Here is a 23,225-nt window from a genome sequence, read left to right on the forward strand (position 1 = left end):
AACATGACACTTTCACTCCACATCCGAGTCAGGTTGGGTTGTTCCATTCACTGGTCATATCACCATGCATCCATCACGCCACCCATATTTTGGGTTAATGCTACTAATCCATCAATATGTGTCGCCAGTATGTTCAAGAGAAGTTGCTCAGAGAATTCACCTGTGTCTCATCCACTGCAATACAATTACACTCCATTCTTTCATGACCGCCACCCTGAACCTTATATCACCAGATCGTTTTCACCTCCATTAAAATCATTTACTCCGTTTCGTGTCATTGATGTGGGATTCACTAAGGCCCTCCTATGACAGATCGCTTCTTGTTGACATCAGCTCATTATCCAAGGAGTCGATCTAAGAACAACCCTTTCAGTACTTTGAAGCTTGCATGCCTCAATGGCAAGTTTCTCACTTCCGGCGACAGGTTTACATCAATGGTGTTGGCATTATGAGATAAGTGTTGTCCTTGATGGCAAACCTCACTGATGACAAATCATAGTACAGAAGGTCAGCAGCAAGGAATTGATGATCAGACTATAAGAAGAAGAGAAAGTTCATACACGCAGGTTCGTTAAGCCCAAGTCGCGTATACACGCAGGTTGGCTTCAGCAAAAGCGCGTGTATGTGGAAAAGTACCTTTGGTCCATGGCGGTTAGTCCTTGGAAGTTGTGCCTATGGTTTCGGACCATTGTGTCTCGACGGGCGTGTCGATCCCTAGTTTTGAAGTTGATGGTATTGGATTTCTATGGTTTTGGCTCTTGGTATTGAACAAGGCCTAAGGCTATATAAGGAGAAGGAAATCATTAGGCAAGGGCATCTGAAATGGCTTGAATATCTGATGAAGCATTAGATCCAATATACAGGGTTATGGGTTGATGATGCATTGCTTGATCTGAGCTAAGGAGAGATCTCACCGGTTGATGGAGAACTAGATCTAAGGAGAGATCGGGATCAAATGGTTTGAAATGAACTATCTTTATGATGCTTATTCTAGATCTACATACTGACGCATGTATAGTTCTATAAGTGTTATGAGTATGACTGATGTCTGGTACAGCTGCAAGTTATGAGAAATTATTTTTAGATCTGTACGCGGGTTGTCTTTGGTAAAAGCGCGTATACACGCGGCTTTGATTCATCGAAGTAGCGTATACATTGTAAAGCTTGATATTTGAAGTTGCAGATGGATCTGATGGTTATAACAGAGTTCTGTATCTGTTCTGTGTTCTGGTGACTGTTGTTAACAGGGTTTCAGTGATTCAGAGTTTGATGATTGTTTTGAGCTTCAATGATAGTTATGGGTCCAGTATGAAAATTGGATGAAAAGTGGCCTTACAGATTATGTGTTGTGCTTCAGTGTATCCAGTCTGAAAATTGATGAAACGTGGTACCTGGAGGAGAGAAGATTGTAGGCAAGCACCTACGTACTAGTATCTAAGCTAGTACAAAAGCTAAAGGAGATCTTTGGAGCATTGCAGCAGGTAGCAGCCTGTGTACTAGTAAATGGATCGGCTAGTACAAGAGCAAAGGGGGTTGTAGCTCCCGTACTGGTATAAGACTGCACCAGTACAAATATTGTAAAAGGATTTTCTTATTAAGAAGAAGATTGAGATGACTTGCAGCAGGTGGTTTTCACCCACATTGGGTTTCCACCTTATATCTTTGTGTTCATGTGTGTGGCTCTTGTGTGATGTTCTGTTCTGTTTTTCTGCACCTGTTTACTGTTAATATGCTTAATAATGATCTGATGCATTTACTGAAGATTAAGCTAACTGAATTATAAGATCTCTGGATATACGCGAGTTTCATTAGACACAGTAGCGTGTACACGCGGGTTCACTTAATTGAAGTAGCGTATATGTTTCTGAGTATGAAATTGAAAAGTTTGATTGATCTGATAATACTGATTCACCCCCCCCTCTCAGTATTATTTCCAACAATTGGTATCAGAGCAGGTCCTTTGGTAGAAGCTTGATCGCTTGAAGGAGATCCGTGGAACAATGGGAAAGAAGCTTAAGAAGAAAGCTCATAGGAAGAAGAAGACTTCTCAGAAGATCTATGACAGTGGGAGAGTCGATTGGGGATTAGGTATAAGAAGTTCTTCAGATTCAGAATCAGATTCAGAATTAGATTCAGAATCTTTATCAGGTATGAATGTGTTATCCTCTGATGTTCCTGCTATATTTCCTTGTGAAAGTGATGGAAGTGATAGTGAAACTACTGAACATGCTTTTATGGGTGAGCAAGAAAAGTGTCAAATAGAGGCAGTGTTTAGAAGGCTTGCAGACAAAGTTAAAGATCAACAAGATCTATTGAACAAAAGGGAATGTACTTTCAAAGAAGAAGTTACCAAACTAAAGGCCCAAATAGAAGAAGGAAACAAGGTAAGAAAGCTACTCAAGGACAAGGAAGACCAATGTCAAAAATTGCAGCATGAAGTGACATCATTAAGAAAAGAAGTCAACGAAAGAAGCACAACCATCAAGAAACTCAAAGATAGATCCAGCTACTATGAAAATCTTGAAGCTACAATCCCCTCACTAAAAGGAGATCTTGAAGAATCAAAGAAGCAGAATACAGATCTACTCCAAGCTATTGCAAAACAAGAAAACGAAGTCACCAGCTTAAAATCTCAACTAGAATGTGCCTTCCGAGTTCGTCAAATGCAGCAGGATCTGAATGAAGAACAAGAAAAGGAGATTCTCAAACTAAGGGAACAAATGGAAGAAGGAAGGAAAGATGAAGAAGATTTGAAAAAGCAATCTCTTGAAAAGGAAGAACAGCTTCAGGTTGAGGTAAATATCTTGAAAGGTAAACTAGAAGAAAAGGATAAGCTTTTACGATTTCAAGATAGTTCTAAAGTCTTGGATGATATTCTTAGTAGTCAAAGGTCTCCTGCTATCAAGACTGGTCTTGGTTTCCATGAATCTGTTGAAGGTGAATCTAGTTCACAAGGTGAGGCAAGGAACTCTAAAGAGAAATCCAAAATGATCAACAAGGAGATGAAAGGTCAACCAAGGAAAGAAAGTCTTCAAAGAAAATCTTTTACTCCTCCTATGAATAATGTTGAATGTTATGTATGTCATAATCTTGGACATGTTGCAGCTAGATGTAAAAGAAGAAGAGTTCAAGACCATTATGCAAACAAGTCATCTCAATCAAGGTACTTTAATGGATATTGCTTTGCTTGTAATATGTATGGTCACAAAGCTGCTGATTGCTACAGAAGGAACATGAAACATGTTAGATGTTATGCATGTAACAAGCTTGGACATATAGCAAAGGAATGCAGGAACAAAGGATGGACATCACACCGAAAGGAGAAAACCTCATCACACTTGAAGATATGGAGGAAGAAGGAAGTACAGTCAGCACAATGTACTGAGACACAGCACAGCACAGACATATCAGACTCAGGGGGAGCTGAAAGTGTAAACCTTCAGTGTCCTGAATATCATACGCAAGTTCCTTAAATGGAAGTCGCGTATATACGCGAGTTCGACACTGCAAAGTCGCGTATATGTCAGTCTGAGGAAAAGCAGTGGGGACAGGCTCAGAAAAGGGATCTGATATGATTCAGTCCATTATTTGCTCTATTGGTTAATAGCTACAGTCTGCTGAGGATGTGTGGAAATGTTTTGTTACTTGTATGATGTCTAGAAGTGTTTTGATCCTAACTTGATGATGATGATGATGATGATGTCTTGATGCTTACTGCTGATATATGCATGATCAAATCTAACAGATGGCACAGGTTGAGGGGGAGCATATGCCTTTAGTAATTCATTGTTGGCATTATGGCTTATAATTCTTGGTGATGATTCTTATATGGCTAAATGATATATCTTGCTATGATGTGGTTGTGAGTTGTCTATGATAAAATCTCATATGATTCTTGGGGTTACATAGTTGATGTTCAGATCAGATTTATGGATGATTCTTTGATGATGCATATATGGTGCTTACATGGTGATCTTCATAAGGACAAGGAGAATTACAAAGCTTGAATATACATCTTCCTCACTTGATGATGGGTCACTCATATACTGCTGTTGTCATATGCATAAAAATCATACAGTTATGATGCAGGCACTCTTGTGGATAAGGATTGTTGCTGTTGATGATATCAAGAAGTTTTGTCAAATGAGCTTGAGCTCAAGATACATAATGCTGATACATGGATGCCTACTCAAAGTTGCTTTATTGGAGACATGGTGATGAGTTCTTATCTATATGATGATAGGTTTATACTTACATATGTTAATTGATGCAGATGTTCCCAAGTAATGATACTTGGATCATGTAGAGCTTGATGAAATGGCTATGGTGGTTTCACACATGATACAATGTGAATGACTCTGAATTCTGTTCAAAGGGATGAATTGATGCAGACATACCTTGTTATAGATTGATGACCTATTCTCTACAGGACATTTACAGGTTGCTGATATGGAAATTTGTGTACGCGTGTTGGTTAAAGGATATCCGCGTGCATACGCCGTTTTACAAGGGGATAGTCGCGTATATAGTGTACGCGTGTTGCGTAAGGGATATCTGCGTATATACGCTTGTTTATGTGTATACAGACGCGTATATGGAGATTTGAAGGAAATCAGCAGGGACAGATGTTGGTTGCAGAGAGTCTGATATGGGTCTGACAGAGATCATCTGGCACAGGTTCAGGGGGAGCAGATAATCTTCCAATGATGCATTGTTGGCATTATCTCAAAGATTTTGGTTCTAGTTCACATTTGGTGTTGATTTCAGGAGGAACAAAGGCGAAAGGAAAACAGAAGGATCTCTTGGTTGCTAATCTGAATGGTGATTATCAAATGCTGCTGATGACTTTCATAAGTCTTGATCTAGTTCTTTCATCTCTATGTCATATATCTCTTTTGTGGTATCTCTTTCATGGTGTCAAGGTCATGTAACGACCTATTCTGGTTTCCCCACTATGCCTGGGATGATTGATGCAATGTGATTGGTTTTCATATGTAAACTTTTGATGTATCCCCACTTGGTTGGGTGGATGAGTCAATTTTTGTATATCCTCACTTAGTTGAGAGATGGATGTATGTATGAGTCTTTGGTGATAGGAAGGTCCTTTATGATGTATAGAGTCATGTTCTTCTTAAAGAACATCTTTTGCAAATCTTGCCTACAGTCAGGAAGAGCATGAACAGCACACTTCAGCAGTACAGAGACTTGGCATGTACTCAGGGGAAGCATTGACAGATTGGTACACCTTGGCATATACAAAGGGGGAGATTATTCAGAGATTTCAGCAGGTACTCAGGGGGAGTATGGACAGTGGAATGATTCAGCAAAGGAAGAGAATATCTTGGTCCACCCTTTGCCCTTGATGTCAAAGGGGGAGAGTGATTTGGTGTTGTTGCCATCAAGTCCAAAGGGGGAGATTGTTGGCATTATGATGCATGTGTTGTACTTGATGGCAACCCTCTCATATCTTACTTATGTATAACTGGATGAATCTTCAAACGAGATATCAGATGTAACTGATGGAGGATATCTCAAAGGAATCAGATGATGAATCTTCAGAAGAGATATCAGATGTGACTGATGGAGGACAGCTCAAAGGAATCAGATGCTAATTCTAAGTGTGACAAGTTAGCTTTGCCATCAAGTCCAAAGGGGGAGATTGTTGGCATTATGAGATAAGTGTTGTCCTTGATGGCAAACCTCACTGATGACAAATCATAGTACAGAAGGTCAGCAGCAAGGAATTGATGATCAGACTATAAGAAGAAGAGAAAGTTCATACACGCAGGTTCGTTAAGCCCAAGTCGCGTATACACGCAGGTTGGCTTCAGCAAAAGCGCGTGTATGTGGAAAAGTACCTTTGGTCCATGGCGGTTAGTCCTTGGAAGTTGTGCCTATGGTTTCGGACCATTGTGTCTCGACGGGCGTGTCGATCCCTAGTTTTGAAGTTGATGGTATTGGATTTCTATGGTTTTGGCTCTTGGTATTGAACAAGGCCTAAGGCTATATAAGGAGAAGGAAATCATTAGGCAAGGGCATCTGAAATGGCTTGAATATCTGATGAAGCATTAGATCCAATATACAGGGTTATGGGTTGATGATGCATTGCTTGATCTGAGCTAAGGAGAGATCTCACCGGTTGATGGAGAACTAGATCTAAGGAGAGATCGGGATCAAATGGTTTGAAATGAACTATCTTTATGATGCTTATTCTAGATCTACATACTGACGCATGTATAGTTCTATAAGTGTTATGAGTATGACTGATGTCTGGTACAGCTGCAAGTTATGAGAAATTATTTTTAGATCTGTACGCGGGTTGTCTTTGGTAAAAGCGCGTATACACGCGGCTTTGATTCATCGAAGTAGCGTATACATTGTAAAGCTTGATATTTGAAGTTGCAGATGGATCTGATGGTTATAACAGAGTTCTGTATCTGTTCTGTGTTCTGGTGACTGTTGTTAACAGGGTTTCAGTGATTCAGAGTTTGATGATTGTTTTGAGCTTCAATGATAGTTATGGGTCCAGTATGAAAATTGGATGAAAAGTGGCCTTACAGATTATGTGTTGTGCTTCAGTGTATCCAGTCTGAAAATTGATGAAACGTGGTACCTGGAGGAGAGAAGATTGTAGGCAAGCACCTACGTACTAGTATCTAAGCTAGTACAAAAGCTAAAGGAGATCTTTGGAGCATTGCAGCAGGTAGCAGCCTGTGTACTAGTAAATGGATCGGCTAGTACAAGAGCAAAGGGGGTTGTAGCTCCCGTACTGGTATAAGACTGCACTAGTACAAATATTGTAAAAGGATTTTCTTATTAAGAAGAAGATTGAGATGACTTGCAGCAGGTGGTTTTCACCCACATTGGGTTTCCACCTTATATCTTTGTGTTCATGTGTGTGGCTCTTGTGTGATGTTCTGTTCTGTTTTTCTGCACCTGTTTACTGTTAATATGCTTAATAATGATCTGATGCATTTACTGAAGATTAAGCTAACTGAATTATAAGATCTCTGGATATACGCGAGTTTCATTAGACACAGTAGCGTGTACACGCGGGTTCACTTAATTGAAGTAGCGTATATGTTTCTGAGTATGAAATTGAAAATTTTGATTGATCTGATAATACTGATTCACCCCCCCCCTCTCAGTATTATTTCCAACAAATGGCCTTCGACCGAAAGATTTTGCGTGGTGTTTGACGCCAAGTCCGTTTATTCAAACCACGTGAATTTTACTTTAGTACCTTGAGGGTCATCATCATTATCAGTGATTCCTCTCGCGCCTGTTAACATCTTACATCATTGGCTGGTAATCAAGCAATGTCTTTCCATGTTCGACTCCAAAACATCTCTCACATGGATCGACTTGTACTTTGAGTGAAGATCGGACGAGATTGAAGACCCCGTATCTAGTTTCATCCATCCGAGCTGCGATATATGTTTGGGAAAATAAAGACATCAAATGTACATCATTACTACACAGATAATCATCCAATCCAAGGGATGATGGCTCTACCAGAAACATGAGTCTACACTCAGACGATTGTCTGTCTTATGTACATGAAAACGAATTTATAAAGTTGAGCATGGGAATGCCCGCCTTAGCTAGATCATGAAAATATTATGAAGATAATGTATTGTATTGTATCTTATTACAGGTCGCCTTCGAGCTTGAAAAACCTTCAGATCCTCATGATAAAGCATTTCACCCGACATCAAAATATTAACAACCTCATGCTTTAGGGGGAAACTGTTATAGACATTTTTGGGAATTGCAACCCCAATCATAAATTTTCATAAACCAAGGGCTCCTAAGTACCTAAAAGTGTTGTTCTAACCCCTAAAAGAATAGGGTCAACAGATTACAACATCTCCTAGAAGTTCTCCATGAAAAACTACTCAGAACTGGTCAAGACTGGACCATCTCACCTGCTCCATGGTCAAAGCGTGTTGCATCATACCTAAATGCACACGGGAGGTGTTATGCATACTGAAAAGCCCTTCTATGGGGTGCGATGGGTGAGAGTGGACAAATGGCAAGGTCAATCTGCAAGGTGGAGGATCATGGAATCTTCGAGAAACTTCTCCTGTGACACTTTCCTCTCTGCATTCACCCAGGGATGAATAAGAGATCATCAATCTCCAAGTGGAATCAAGAACTATCAGAGAGAGGACACTAATCAAATCTCAAAAGCTAACTCACCCCCCTTGCAAACATCTATATATGGATCCTTCATCCCAAAGATCCAGGGGCTGGAATTTTGTATCTTGTAAGGAAGTGCTGCTAGTTTCTTGGTGTAACATCATAGTGTTGGGTGATCTAAGATTTTCATGAGGTGAAGAAGGGCTTTCTTGCTGAGAGGATGATGCTGGGTCAGAATAATTGTTGTAATCCTCTTTGCTATTCTTGATTATTAATAAAGCTATTCAATTTTTCCTCCACATTCTTGTATGATTAATGATATATGCATTTATGTGGTCAATATATATCTGGTCCTATATTGTTTATGATAGTAGATCTATGTTCTTGGGTAGTGTTATGTTGCTTTGATCCTACAGGTGATATTTGAAGCTGGGTAGACGAGGAAGCGAGTGGCAAAGATCTATCAGAAGGGAGAGGAATCAAGCAAGGAACCAAGCGCAAGACAGAGGTTGGTCTCCTTTATTCCCCTCTTATCTACCTCTCATAAAGGAAAATGAAAGTGGTTTTAGTTTGTTTGTCTCTAAGGTAGCTACCAGCCTTAGTGGGATTAGCAGCTCTGCATAGACACTAGATTTCACGAAAACAACCATTGCCGGGGAAGACTGTAGCCATTTGTCTCTTTTCCAAAGTAGTGTAAGAACCTGTTAGGAAAGAATTCGGTTTTAAAAACAGAAGGTAAGAACCTGCGTACGAAGTATGTAATAGCTCTGCTCCCCTGCCCACTTTCCTATATATTTGTTGCAGTAGTTGATTCATGTGCATGACTAAGTAGAAAAAGCTACAAAAGAATCCCAAACCTCTAACCAAGCCTGATAAAGCTAAGGGGTCGTTGACCCTTGGCCGATCAACATTTATAGGGGAAATCCTTAAGAAAGCAGAATCTCAACCTTCAGTAGGGCCTAGAAATGTCACTTCTAGACAACCTACTAGTTCCCTTCAGGCCACAGGATCACCATCTGTAGCCTTTGCTGAGGTGCATAGTCATACCGAAGATAAGGATTTTCAAGAAATTGAGAATTCTAGCCCAAAATCATTGCAAGAAGGGAACCTTAGCAACCTCTGTGAAGTGGGGAGGAGAAACCGCGGGAACTGAAGAACCAAAATCCCCTCTTGGGATAATTTCTCCATTAAGCAGCCCAGATAAAGGAAGTGTTGTTAAGGCCATTCCTATTAAAGCCAATCCCCCTCGTCAGCCTAGGAATACCCTCCTAGATATCGCAGAAGATTATTGGCACATATTTGACCAAATGGCCCAAAACCAGCCAAACACCCAAACTTTGACACTGCAATATCCCATTGTGGACATTGCAGCTAATGCTCCTACGAAAGAAATTCCTCTCCAGCATATCCCTACATTTCATGGCCTTACATCAGAAGACCCTGATGCATTCTTATTTGAATTTGATGTGTTGTGTAGAGGTTATGACTATACCACCGACCCGAGAAACTGAAATTATTTTCCTCTACATTAGAAGGAGTTGCTTTACTATGGTTTATGGGTTTGGGTGGTGGTGTTATAAATAATTGGGATCAAATGAAAGAATCTTTTCTAAAAAAATATCAAGATTATTGTAGGTCGAGAGAGTTGAAATATGAAATATTTCAGATGATGGCTAGACCAAATGAAACAGTAGAGGAATATGTCGAGCGTTTTCAGTATAATCTTCAAAGATCTCCTTATGCATCATTACCCTTACCTGATAATGTATTGAAAACTGCATCAATTAGAGGAATGAAGAACAATGGATTGAAACATTAAACATTATGGGAAAAGGAGATATTTACCGGGAAAATTTTGCTGACATTATTAATTTATGTATCAGGAGTTCAAGAGGCAGCACAAGAATAAAACTAGCAGAACATGATCAATTTAACATAATTTCTGTAGAAGGAGTAACTCATGCAGAAATTGGAAACTTATTAGAAAATTTTAAAACTGACGTATTAGGGACTCTGACAACACAACTTGATATTATGCAGGCCAAGCAGAAGCAAGCAGAGGCAGAACAAAATTTGGCAATCTTCTGTTCTAGGTACAGAAAGAAACATAGCCACAAAGAATTTCCATTAGATGCGGTTCAAGCCTGTGCCATTTGTATAAAAGGTCATTCTACGGAAAGCTATCCCTCACTTCCTGGATTGAAAGTAGTATACAAGGAAGTAGAGGAAGAGCCAGAATCGGTATACCTACTTAATCAACGTCGTCAATGGCAACCACAACAATCAGGTATGTTCTCTGATCCAGCTTCTTCTTTTCAGCCTCCATAATATCATGCTTAGCAATACAGTACTATGTGGAAAAATCAATCTCCATTCTCAAATTTGTCACAACAACCATTTCCTTCATCATCACCATGGCCGAATCCATCAAGTCAACCCAGTTGGCCAAATTTTCCCTATACCCCACCACATTGGAAAAATAATGTATATCCACCACAATGGTCCCCCCCTAATTCACATAGTCAAGCCTGGCAGACAAACTAGCAAAGACCGATGAACCAACTAGTAAGAACCATTCTACTCCCTCAACCTACACTGCCAACATTACAACAAAACTCCCAGTCTAGTTTAAGACCACATCTCCCAGCCCAACCCAACCCTAATCCCAATAACGGACTGGTCCAATCTATTCAAATAATTGAAACACCAAACGTAAGAACCGATCTAAGGGAGTGTAATGACCTTCAATTGAGATCTGGGCGCATCATTGAAATGGAGGGAGATAAAATTGCTCAAGTTGAAAATCAGTTACCTATAGAACAACCATTACAAGAAGAGGATGTGATCAAACAACAAACTCATAATCAAGTAATCACATCTTCTCCTCCATTCCAAGAACGATTAATTATACCTCGGCCTACACAACATCCTAATTTTGACATTCTGGGAGATCTTAAAAATCTGTGCATAAAAATCCCACTCCTCAAAGCCATCCAAGACATCCTAATATATGAAAAGAACATCAAGGAGCTATGTATAAAAAACTGAGTAGAATAACAAATAACCTGACAGTCCAAGTAGTTGGCACATTATCCGACCTATTATCAAGAAGAGAAACACCCACTAAATATGAAGACCCAGGAAACATGATAGTAATAATACAAATCCATGGGAAAACTTTTGAAAATTCCTTAGTTGATTTAGGGGCTGCAATTAATAGCCTAACAACCACCACCTGTCAAAAACTGGGCATTACATCAGTATAACCAACATCCACTTTATTAGAACTAGCCGACCGATCCGTGGTTAGACCAAAAGGCACAATACATGATGTCATGGTACCTATTGATTCTTGGGAGTATCCTACCAACATTCTGATAATAAACCACAAAAACCGACTTGATGGACATCCATTGATTTTAGGCAGACCTTGGCGTGCAACTGCTGACGCTTATATTAGCTATCGGCAAGGCAATATGACCATAACTAGAGGGGCTAATATCAAGAATATAGCCTTGTATCCTCCAGCCCAGCCAAGTGTCACAATAATGAAAATTAACAAGCATCATGTATTATACCTCACTGAAAATATTAGATCTCCATTAACCATAGAAGACACCCTCGATTTCAAAGATCAAACAGAGCATGATGTTATTAACAACTTTCTTAGCCAAGCTAAATCTAGATCCCACATACAATGCCAGATGATAAAAGTAGCATTTGAAAGTGAATTAGAAGAGGATCCTCTCAAAGATACCCACGATCAAACAATACCTACTACCTATATATCAAATAGAAAAACTATAGAAATTGAGCTGGGAAAAACTTTAAAGATTAATGGCAACCTGACTCCAAAACAAGAACAAAAGCTAATTCAGCTACTGCGAAAACATAAAGAAGCATTTGCATGGGATAATCCTGACATGAAAGGAATTGATCCCCAATTATGTACACACCACATTTACATATAAATGGATGTAAGACCTGTTCACAAAAAACAAAATATAATTTCCAAAACAAAGATGTATTTACAGAGTTATCTAAAAATTTAAAACACTTTGAATCATCAATTTGGGAAAAAATTTCAACTTGGGACAAAAATGAATTTTCTAAGTAAGGTGAGGTGTGAGCATTGAAATTGCCGAGGAAAGAATCTATTGAGTAATTGCCTATGATACTGCTATTGTATGCTATTGCTTCATTCTCTCCTTCCAATTCGGTCACTATGTATTTTTGGTGCAACTCTCGTTCAACCTTTATTTGATTGGGTTTACCGTTGTAGGGTAACCACATGTGCGACCAGTCGGTTGAGAAATATCCGTGGAGTTTTTTGGACCAATCCCTGCTAAGAATTAAACCATAGAATTCAGGGATATCAGCTACTAGAATGTCGATAACCTGGCATACTTTGGGGTTAGACGAAAATCTTATGGTCACCTGGTTAAGTTCACCAATCACTTCGACTTGAGATCGATCATGTTGAAATATGCGCACTGCGGATTTCTGTGGCTGAACATTCAATTTGGCACATATTGATTTGGGTAAAATATTCGTTGAAGCACCAGAATCAACCAAGCAATTGTGCACGTTTTTATCGAAAATTTCATAAGTGAGAAGAAAAGGAGGAGTATGAGATCTTGATCTTCCTCCAATCAAGGCAATGTCATTTGGATCAATCTTATTGATCATGTTGGTTGGAGGTCTTCCCATGTTGTGGGAAGCTACAACTGTAGGTAAAGATGTAGTAGGCACGACATGTAATTCTTTCATCATTATTTTCTGTTGATGTTTCAATTTGCTCAATTCGTAAAGAGTGATATTAGCCCTAGTCTTTTTCATGTCATCGATAATGTTATACTCCATTTCATCTGACACTATCAGTGTTCTTGATGGACGTGCTTGATCTGATTGGACTGGGCTAAATTGGGTCGCTCTAGCAGTTGTTTTCTTTGTTGCGACCTTATCTTTTGTTGCAGGGCTTGTGCCTTTCTGTTTGGGGGTAGTTTGGGGAGGATCAAGTTGATTTTTGCTTCGTGTGCTAACCAGAAATGCTTCTTGATCTTCTTCTTATGGGAGGATGAAATCCCACATTCCTTGTAGTTCCACAACTTCTTCATCATCGGTCTGCCCTTCAGTGGTATTCTCTTCTTTTTCTTCTTCTTGAGATTCGATGTTTGAGACAGCATTGGGTGGTTTCATCTCCATGGGAAGATTTCTTTTAAAAGATCTGTAGGGTCTTTTTGAAGAAGTCTCTGCTACTTGTTTTCTTATGTCAATCATCTCATTGGACATGGCCTTTAATACTTTTTGTAATCCTTCCATATCGAAAGGATCCTTCGTTTGCTTATTCTTGGTGTCTTCTTTGAAAGAGATTTTCTTAGATTTGCGTTCTTCTATTGCAGATCTCTTTTCTAGGGCGACTACGCATTTTTCTACTGCTAATGCCTCAGTCAAGTTTTCGACTAAGGTCGTCTTGTTTGCCCTATCTACGAAGATAGCCATGTTTGATGGTAAGGCCGTGATGTACCATTCACATCTTACTTCCTTGTTGGGTTGAGAAGCAGCGGGAATTTTGTTGAGGATCTTGTTGAACCGTAATTGAAATCTTTAATGGGTTCTCTAGTCTTAGCTTTAAGATTAGATAGGTCATTAATCAATGTTGTTGTTGATCTATCATCGCCAAACTTGGTGAGGAATTGACTTTGAAAAATGTCCCAACTTGTGATGGACCCGGAAGGTAACGAAAAGTACCATGACCCGGCTGTTCCTTGCATTGTCTAAGGAAAAAGCCATACGACAGCATCCTCGTTGGTAACTCCGTTGAGATTAACAGAAAGCATGAAATTATTGATATGCTCTTCGGCTAGCATGCCTGTTTCTGAATTGAATTTGGGTAGCCATTTCTTGGGATGGGCCGGTATTGGGCTCAGGGGTGGAGGCATCAAAACCACTCTAGGATTGCTCCATGGAGACTGGGCCATCGTTGAGCCGCTAGTTAACGAAAGTGCAGAAGACGGGCCCTGATGCTGAGGAGATGAAGATATTATGATCTTTGATGATTGAAGAGGAAGGGTTGTGGAAGATGTATGAGTGATTTGGGATGAGGATGTGGGTGGTTGACTTCACGGTGAGGGGGTTGAAATGGACGAAGTAGATGAAAGAGTCTCACGGTCAGACTCTGGTGGTGTTTTCCTTGCTCTTTTCCTAGTAGGGAGAGGGAGTTCACTTGGTTGAATACCAAACTTTTCACTCTTCAATCTGGTCAGGGGATGAGCAGGATTGTACTACGAAGTCACGCTGTTGTGAGATTTATCAGACCTCTGAGAAAAAATAGAGAATCCCTGGAGTTTACGAATCAAAGTTTGAATTTCAGGGGGTTCAATGATCAGTTGGTCTGATATATTAGGGTAAGTAGCAGCGGTGGATACTCGAGCAACTTCTAACTCCAGGTCTAACCGTATTGGAGAAGTCGGGGGAGTCGATGAGGGTGATTTACTCTCAGAATCGTATTTGGATTTTGACTTAGTTGCCATTCATAGTTCGTGCCCTCCTTCTAGCACCAAATATGTTGAGGGCCCTGAAATCGGGTCAGCAACAAGGGGGATACCCACCCGGTCCGGAACCTGGTTGGCGGCTCCTTGCCCGTTTGGTGTAGCGGGTCCGACTGGGGATGATGGGACCAACTTCCCAATTTAAAGGATGTGTGAGTGTGTGTAGATTCTGATGATGCTAATCTAAAGGTAATTTCAAGCTAATCTAATTCTAAACTCTAAGCTGACTCTATGATACTGTAATCTACCAAAAACAACACATCTAATCTATACTAACCCGGGGTAATATTCTTTCATCATGCGATCTAAAAAGATTTCATACAATAACTGGTAATAAAGATCATTCAACTATCATAAGAATATAAATCAATTAAGATAAACCATTCTGCATAAGAAGTTAGGCAAAACAGTTGTGAACAGCATATCGCATGATAAGTTATTCATATGTTAAGTAAAAACAAATGATTCCACCCTACAAAAGTGCCAAATAGTAACCCAGACATTCATACATCAACATATAAACAAATCAGTTGTATATCACTCTGAGAATATGAGCAGAAATTAATCAAGAGATAAAAGTACCATTTATGACTGATTTTACTCACAAACTCCAAGCAATAATGATTTATCTCTACTTACTTCTAACATCTACTAAGAGTACAGAAGTGCAACATCAGTAGCAGACATTAAAATGCAAACATAAATAAATCTCGATCCATCCATTCATCAAAAACCACCTCCGAGGGTGCAAAAGTGCATTTTCTGAGGACAAGGTTTTTGACAAATTTCCGGACCCTTCTCCAAATGCCATGAGAAGGGTTAAATACTACTAACTAACTAATCTTAATTACACAAATTTAGGGAACGACTTCAAATGACCGCCCTTTTACTAAAGCAATTTTATTTCTAAAAATTGAATCTAATTTCTAACCGTTTTTGTATCTGCTCCTTAGTGCTGTAAGCAATGTGAGGTTCGCCTGGAAAGAGTCGGATGGTTGTCTTTTCCTTTTGCTCGGGCGATAAAAGTAGAAATAAAAGTAGGTTCTTATAGAACCTACAAGAATATCACTCCACGGTAAGAGGGAGACAAATAGCAGTCATTGACGATATAATTGTAGAAGTTTCAGGACTTCCAACCATTGGATGTGTGTGGACTCTGAAGAAGATAAGACTGCACAATGCCATCAAAATCATCCAATATGAAGGAAAAAACATGACTTGAAGTGGGAAGCAAGTTCTACCAGCAAATTTGGGAGAATCATGGGCGGAATTGGCAAATATCATTCAGAATTACATTACCTGTGAAGGCAGAAAAGACATGGTAAGACAACGCCACCTTAAGCTTTTAGCTGTATTAAAACAGAAATGCACTGTGAATTTGCCTGCATTTTTAAATTCTTTACTTACATGATGTTGCCCGAAGCATGAAAAAATACCGCCATGTAGAATCGGTAGTAAGTCATCACAGGTTGGTATGATTGATAGTTAGCTACAGTCTTGCTCAGCAATAGAGTAGCTAGGAAGAGCTAATTTTTACAATAAATGGGGGATTGGCTTTTCCAGCCCCCAAATGAAAGCATACTACAAATACATCCAATAGACCATTGAAACAGGGGAAGTCTGTTAGATTGGCATGGATCAGAGGCAGGCTGGAAAATTCCCAAGGGAACACCAGTCAACTGGATGAAGTAGTTGATTTAGGGGATGAGCAACCCCCACAATTGGAAGGAGGAGAGAACGAAAGAAAATCAAACCATGAGGAAGAAACAGAAGGAGAAATCAAACAATTTGGGCAGGTTGAAGAAGAAATAGAGCAATGTGAGGAAAGCCCGTTGCAAAATCCACTGCGAGAGGATGAATTGGCCCAGATTCTGGCCAACATGGGAGCATATACTCAACCTCCCAGCCCACTAAACCTCCACACTAAAGAAGAGCCACAAGATCACTCAGTTCACGATAAGAGTGCATCTGAAGAGTTATGTGATGAGGAAGAAGAAGAAGAGAATCATTCTAGCCATGATGAAAGTGCATATGGAGAGAAAAATGATGAAGATGAAGAAGAGGAACAATTTGTTCCAACTCAAAATACAGCTGAAGAATTTGATGAGGAAGAGAGGGGAGAAGAAGAAATTACTCAGGAAATTGCAGAACAAGGTAGGGTTTCTACCCCCGAACAACCCAATCAGCAGAATAATAACGAAGTACCCCAGGAGAAAAATCAAGAAATTCTTCAAGAAGAAAGTCCAATCCCGAGTGCGCGAATGACTATTCCTTCCAGTCAAATGGAGGAAATCAAAAGATTACAAAAGTAACAACAAATACTGCTTAATGTAATCGTGCGACTTTGAAAACAAATTGGGATTCTGAAGATGAGGAAGAGAGAAAAAAAGACCTCAGTGGTGAAACCCCTTAGAAAAAAGGTCAAAAGGACTCAAGTCCAGCCTGCCATTCAAAATCAAAAGGAACAACATTCGGCTGTTACTCATGTCGAAATTCAAACAGATGACATAACATCCTGTGATAAGGAAATTCAGACATAGGCGTAGTCCTCTGAAGCAGTTCTAACCATAATTACGGAACGACGCAATAAGAAGATTCAAGTGAACCTTCCACCTACAACTATTATGTGGGATAGTGACCTGAGGACAGTAACCCTACGAGAGCGTTTGATGCAAGCTCAGCAAGCAATAGAAAGACGTACAGAACAAACTGTCCCGCGAGAGAAGTATGAAGAATTACAATAGTAGCTAAGGAATGTCAATTTATCCGAAAGTTAGGTTTTCAAAGGATGGTGAAAGGAAGAAGAAAGAGTTGCAAAGGTAACTCATAAGCTAGACGTAGTTATCAAACAAATGGATACCTTATTCTCTTTATACATTGACGTCCTAGCATGTAGAGCGCTTGCTAAGAATTATGCCTTATTTTTAATGGAAAGATATTTGCAATTAAAAATTAAGGCTGTCAAAGCAAGAGCCCTATACAAATTAACACATTTGATGATTTCGTAAATTGTTGTAAGCACTATGGGGTAAAGGTTAAGAGATTATTATCCGAATTCTATTTGCATAACCTTGTGTTAGATCATCACAAAATCACGAAAAGCCACCGTGAAAGAGCTACTTGGAACGGAAGATGAACCCTAAAGGCAGAGCCGCCGCCTCCTCGCCTTCGGCCGTCGTCCGGCCTCTGGAAGGCTCTGTTGATGCAAGTGAAATGCGATATACTCAAGGACCTCCGCTCCAGTTCTTTGTTGATACTCTAGGTCTCCACTGCGTCGCCTTCGGCCCTAAAGATGCCAGATCTGGATCTCTTACTGCCGCATCTTGTGCCAGCTGCCTCCTACAGAATGCAGATACGGCGACTGAGGAAGAGGACGCAGATCTTTCTCTTGTTTCTCCTCAGACCTCTATAGAATGCATGAACGTTGCACATCCAATGGACGAGCCCGCGTACACAGAAGGCAGCCTGCCTAAAGAAGCCAATGCTGTTTCATAAATTTCATACTCGGATACCCTTCACAGTGCGAACCTGAAATCGAGTTCTCTATCAGAATCTACGGCACGAAAGAACTCCTTTGCATCGGATCTGGGCTGGAATGAAATCTACCATTGGCAGAAACCTTTTTCTCCTCCTCTGCCTCCAGGGCGTCAAGAGTTAGGAGACCCTACAGCCTCTGGCCCCGTGCTGCTTCAGAATGTTTCTGGAAAAAAGCTCTCTGCCCCCTTTCAGGTTCAAATCACACATATCTCAAGCAAAACCATTATGCAATGGGTACACCCTTTAGATCTAGTGCAGAACCTCAAAGCAAATCTGGAGCGCAGACTTGGGATCCCCACAGCCCTAAAGAGACTCATTTTCCAAGGTAAACAGCTCGATGATCCTCTTCCTCTCTCTTTTTACAGCATAAAAATCAACAGTTCTTTAGTGTTTTTCTTTCGCTTGAGAGGTGGAGCTGCAGGGCAATCCTCTTCTGCTCCTCCATTCTCCTAAAAAGATGCAATCCGCTCTGAGATACCTGCAACCCCGGAACCTCCTAAACCTAAGCCTTTTTTGGTGGATAAATTGGAGGAGGTTCCCTCTGTTGATATATCCTACTCTGATCTTGCAGATGACACCCAAAAATTTGCTGAAAGGGCCATCATCTACAGATTCAATGGGCTATGGCCACGCTCAAATGATCTTTATGACTGGATCAATGACAACTGGACTGACCGTTGCAAGGTTCATTTATGTGCAAAGGGTTATTTTATAGTGTTGTTCGATAACCCAGAGCACTACGAAAAGGCCTTAGAAGAAGGCCCTTGGTTCATGGGTTCAGCAGGCCTCTTCTTAACTCCATGGTTCCCAGACTTTGACCCAGCCTCTGCAGTCTTCACTAAAGCCCCTATATGGATCAGACTTCCAAATTTCCCAATACACCTGTGGCGCATAGAAGTATACAGGCAAATAGGCAACACCCTGGGCTGCTTTTTAATGGGAGATTACAAGATGGAACGGCAAGGTCTCTATACATATGCTAGAGTATGTGTGGAGCTAGATTTAAGCAAGGGATTGCCAGAGAAAATCAATCTCAAGATCGATGACTCGGTTTGGACCCAGTTTCTAGATTACGAAAACACTGCCTTCCGATGCCGCCATTGTCACCTAACAGGGCACCTGCAGAACTCATGCCCTTTGCTGACAACAAGAACGAAAAAGGGCATCTTCGCAAAATCCAAACCCAAGCGTTGGACTCCCTGTCCAGTGCCACCAACTTGGAGCTCTAGCTCCCCAAGTAAGGAGGTTGAGGAAAGTGATTCAGATCCTGACCAAGAGCCTCAGCCAATGGTTCCGCCCACGGAAACTGAGGGGTACACCCATGTCACAACAATCTCTCAGAAACACGCCCATGAGACTTCCTCCTCTGAATCTGAAAAGGAGTTCCTGAAGATAGAGAATTCCAGTCTTCAAGTGGTTCTAGCTCATTCTCCCCATGAGGGCTGGACAAAAGTCAAGAAAAAGAAATGGAAAAGCCATTGTGTTGAAGTTTCTGCCCCTGTGGGGTAAAAGTCAGTTAGTCAGTCTTTACTTTCAAATTACTTGATGTAGCTGTGAGATTGATTCCTTCCTCCGGGACCGAGGTTGATGGATCCATCATTTCCGGTCTACCGGTCTCTTGCTTCTCTTGATTGTACTATACTTTACTTAATAGAATTAGTCTTTACCGAGAAAAAAAAACCTTGTGTTAGATCAAGAAACAAAGTAGAACCTCGGCCCTTTCATTGGGGATATTCAACTACACACATTTATTTCATTTTGAGTTAATCAAATAAAATGGCTTAAAGCCTATAATGCCTTCCAAAGACAAGAAAATGGCTTAGATTTATGGGTAAGAGCTAAGCCTAGAAATCCATTGCAGTTATGGAAGAAACATGGAACCTCATGAGGACTCCAGGCGTGATTGAAGCATTAGGACCCATTCATAGAGCAATAAATCGACAAGGGATAGAATACTTCTTTACCATCAAAGACCTTGCCATTTCTACTGCTAAATTTCGATATCATATTTCTAATCCGAATATCCAACATAGGGAACCGTTTAATTATGAGAACTTTAAGTTAGCTGCTAATCGCTTGGGCCTCTATGGTGATCTTATCTTGAGGGCAAGGCCATCTTGGTTAGGTTATAGGTTCGGGAGTCCGGTCATTTGGCATCTCGCACTAGGATACCAAGCCTTATACGAAATGCCTGAGGGCCAAACATGGCATATTTTTGAACACCTAGCTAGACATCATGGTTGTAGACCTCCTCATGAGATCCCGTCTCCAGCCTACTCCCTCACCATCTTACATGTCAACTGCAATGCTTTCATGAGGTCATGAAAAAGGGTAAGCAGGGGGGTGTGTTGGGCACTGGAGAAGTTATGTTATTTTTGTTTACCTTGTTATCTTTTCTTCAAGATTCACAACCTTTTCACATCATGAGCTAAGCATATGGTAGAAAATATGATAAAATCTAGAAGGTTGATATGGAATATGAAATGATTAATAATTACCCTTTTTCTATGCAGGAAGAGGAGAAAACAAAGGACTATCATCCCAAAGGAAAGAATGAGACTAAGTTAACTGTTGTCCCTTTCGCAGGGATCTGCGCTCAAACAAGGTGATCCAAATTGGAGTGTAACAGCCAAAACAAGGAAAAGGATATCTCCAATCGGCACAAAAGAACAAGAAGATAACTGCAAGTTAACATCTTGAAAAATTTCTCAGGATTCCTTGATCTTTAGGGATCGCTATCTTAACGATCTTTTGTATTGTTAATATCATTGTTTGGTTGTTATAAAAGGGGTAACACTGTTAGATTGGGAGGAGAAGACTATTATTATTTTTATGAAATTTTCTTCGGTACTTGAACTTTGATCATCAAATTTATTTGAAGAGCGAATCCTTATAACTCTATTTCATATTTCAATATAAAAACCTCGTTGTTGTTCTATCATTGATTATGGAGTAGCCTAAAGCAGTGAGTCCCTAGAGGCTAAGGGCCTGTCCCTAGTGGATCACTTGCTCTTGTATCATATTTCTCATTCATGTGTGGTTTGATTTCTTTCTTTCACTCTCTCAATTGATGATCCCCACAATACTGAAATACCAATATGGTGTCAGTGCGTAGCTGTGAATCAGAAGCTACTTCTCATAGGCGGATTCCAACCGTCCGATGAAAGTTTTACGAAGAGTATTTATATTTACGACTTTAAGTCTGCGAGATGGCGCCGGGGAGCTGACATCCCCACAGCTCGATCATTATTTGCCTGCTCTGTCTCTTCTTCCACCGGACTTGTTTACGTCGCTGGCGGGATCGACGAGCGTGGTAGCCCTCTTGCAGCTGCAGAAGCATATGACGTGGTGAAAGACAAGTGGACAATTTTGCCTCCTATGATCGAACCCCACGGCCATGGATGCTGCGGTGTGTTCGTGGATGGCAAATTCATGGTGTTACGCGGAGGCCAACCTGCAGAAGTTTTCGATCCGAGTGAGGCAACGTGGAAAATGAGGGCACATTGGTGGAATTTCGTGGGAGGAGTATTGAGAAGTTGTGTGATTTCATCTTCTTCTTCCGAGTTGCACGTGTTCACCGAACAACAGGTGGAGAGGTACGATGTTGAGAAGGACGTTTGGAGTGTTGTAGCTACTCTTCCGAATCCCCACCATCTGGAGCTTTTTATGTGCGCTACATTGTGGCGGGACCAAATTTTTGTGCGGGCATGATCCTATCTGCAGCGACCGTGGAGATTTGAAAGTAATTTTTAGATGCGCGCCCACTTTAATCATTGTGTTGCGTTCAATTCTATATCAGTTATTGCTTACTCCGGCTAGTACAAGAAATGGTCTTTTTCTGTGTTTTTCCGTTGTCAATTTTGTTCAAAACTTCTGTATGAAATTTTAAAAGTGGTTTAGATTGTAAAGATTGAATAAGAGATGTTGAATAAGAGTCTTGTTTTAATAAAAAAAAAATTAGGATTGTGAAAAAATTTTTCAAATTCCCTCAGAGAGTTTTGTTTTTTTTGACACTATTGGAAATACCTTAAATCTCATTCTTAGGAAGATAACCCATATCCTCATTTAGCAAACAATTTTGAATCTAGGCCTTAATATCTCAGAGAGCTATATTGTTTTTTTTAATTTCTAAATATACAAGTCATTGTTGTTGCTACTATGTCCTCAGATTTTTATGGAATTGAAATAGATGGAATTCTAATATAATGTGGTCTTAAGGACACCGAACATCCTTTATGGCTTGAATGTATATAGAATATTTTAGCTATTGGGAACTTACCTTAAAATATATGTGATCCTTGCTCATAATGGAGGCCATTATCCTTCTTAGCATAATATGGATTTTTGGAAAGAAAAATACTTTAGAGGTGCATAATAGCCAGATACCTTTTGGTTCTTTGAAATCTAGGTAAATAACTATCCCCTTAAAATCTTTATTAGAAACGGATACTGAATGTGCTTCATTCCCCTCCCATTTTATTTTTTGGATTATAATATTTTAGTATTATTTTCTAAGGTTATCTTTAAGAATATTAAATCATTTGGCTTAAGAACCACACCACATCACCTTTCTCTTTTGGGGAGTCCTAATGCCCTATACTCTTTTTAGTTACCTAATTAATATTCATGATGTAATTTATTATTACATGTGTGTCTTGCATATTACATCATTCATACTCATTGGTGCTTTAACACATAAGCTCTTTGGTTGGAATACATAGTCAGCTTGGCTTTATGTCATAAACCTTCCATCTAGCTATTTTTTTCTATTGAAACATAACGGACTTATTGATTTAGGTAGGGATCCCTTAGTTCATAGACAAGAATAAGATATCATGCATACTAATTCTAAAGAAAAAAGAAACAATGGTCAGAGAATAAAACATAAAACATATATACACAAATATTTTGTGGTTGATCCAAAAAATGGAACTACCACATTGATTTTTCAATGCTACAATACGTATATATATATATATAGAAATCTCAATCCAT

At 39.9% G+C, this 23,225-nt stretch overlaps 1 protein-coding gene across 1 annotated transcript; it reads left to right on the plus strand.

The window, feature by feature from the left end:
* Positions 1 to 19,181: 19,181 nt before the first annotated feature.
* LOC149242761 (F-box/kelch-repeat protein At2g44130-like) lies at positions 19,182 to 21,941 on the plus strand. The gene is made up of 2 exons (XM_089371001.1): positions 19,182 to 19,280; positions 21,339 to 21,941. The coding sequence occupies exons 1-2, from the start codon at positions 19,182 to 19,184 to the stop codon at positions 21,939 to 21,941; spliced, it is 702 nt and encodes a 233-aa protein (XP_089227127.1).
* Positions 21,942 to 23,225: the final 1,284 nt, after the last annotated feature.

The sequence above is a fragment of the Pinus tabuliformis genome, chromosome 8 (assembly GCF_031772625.1).
Source record: "Pinus tabuliformis cultivar Carrire ecotype Pingquan chromosome 8, CPIR1, whole genome shotgun sequence".
Lineage (NCBI taxonomy): Eukaryota > Viridiplantae > Streptophyta > Pinopsida > Pinales > Pinaceae > Pinus > Pinus tabuliformis.

Coding starts and splice junctions, on each gene's coding strand:
- LOC149242761 (XM_089371001.1), top strand. CDS start 19,182: ATGGAACGGCAAGGTCTCTATACATATGCTAGAGTATGTGTGGAGCTA. Junction 19,281..21,338: donor ATCTCAAGATCGATGACTCG/GTTTGGACCCAG, acceptor ATATGGTGTCAG/TGCGTAGCTGTGAATCAGAA.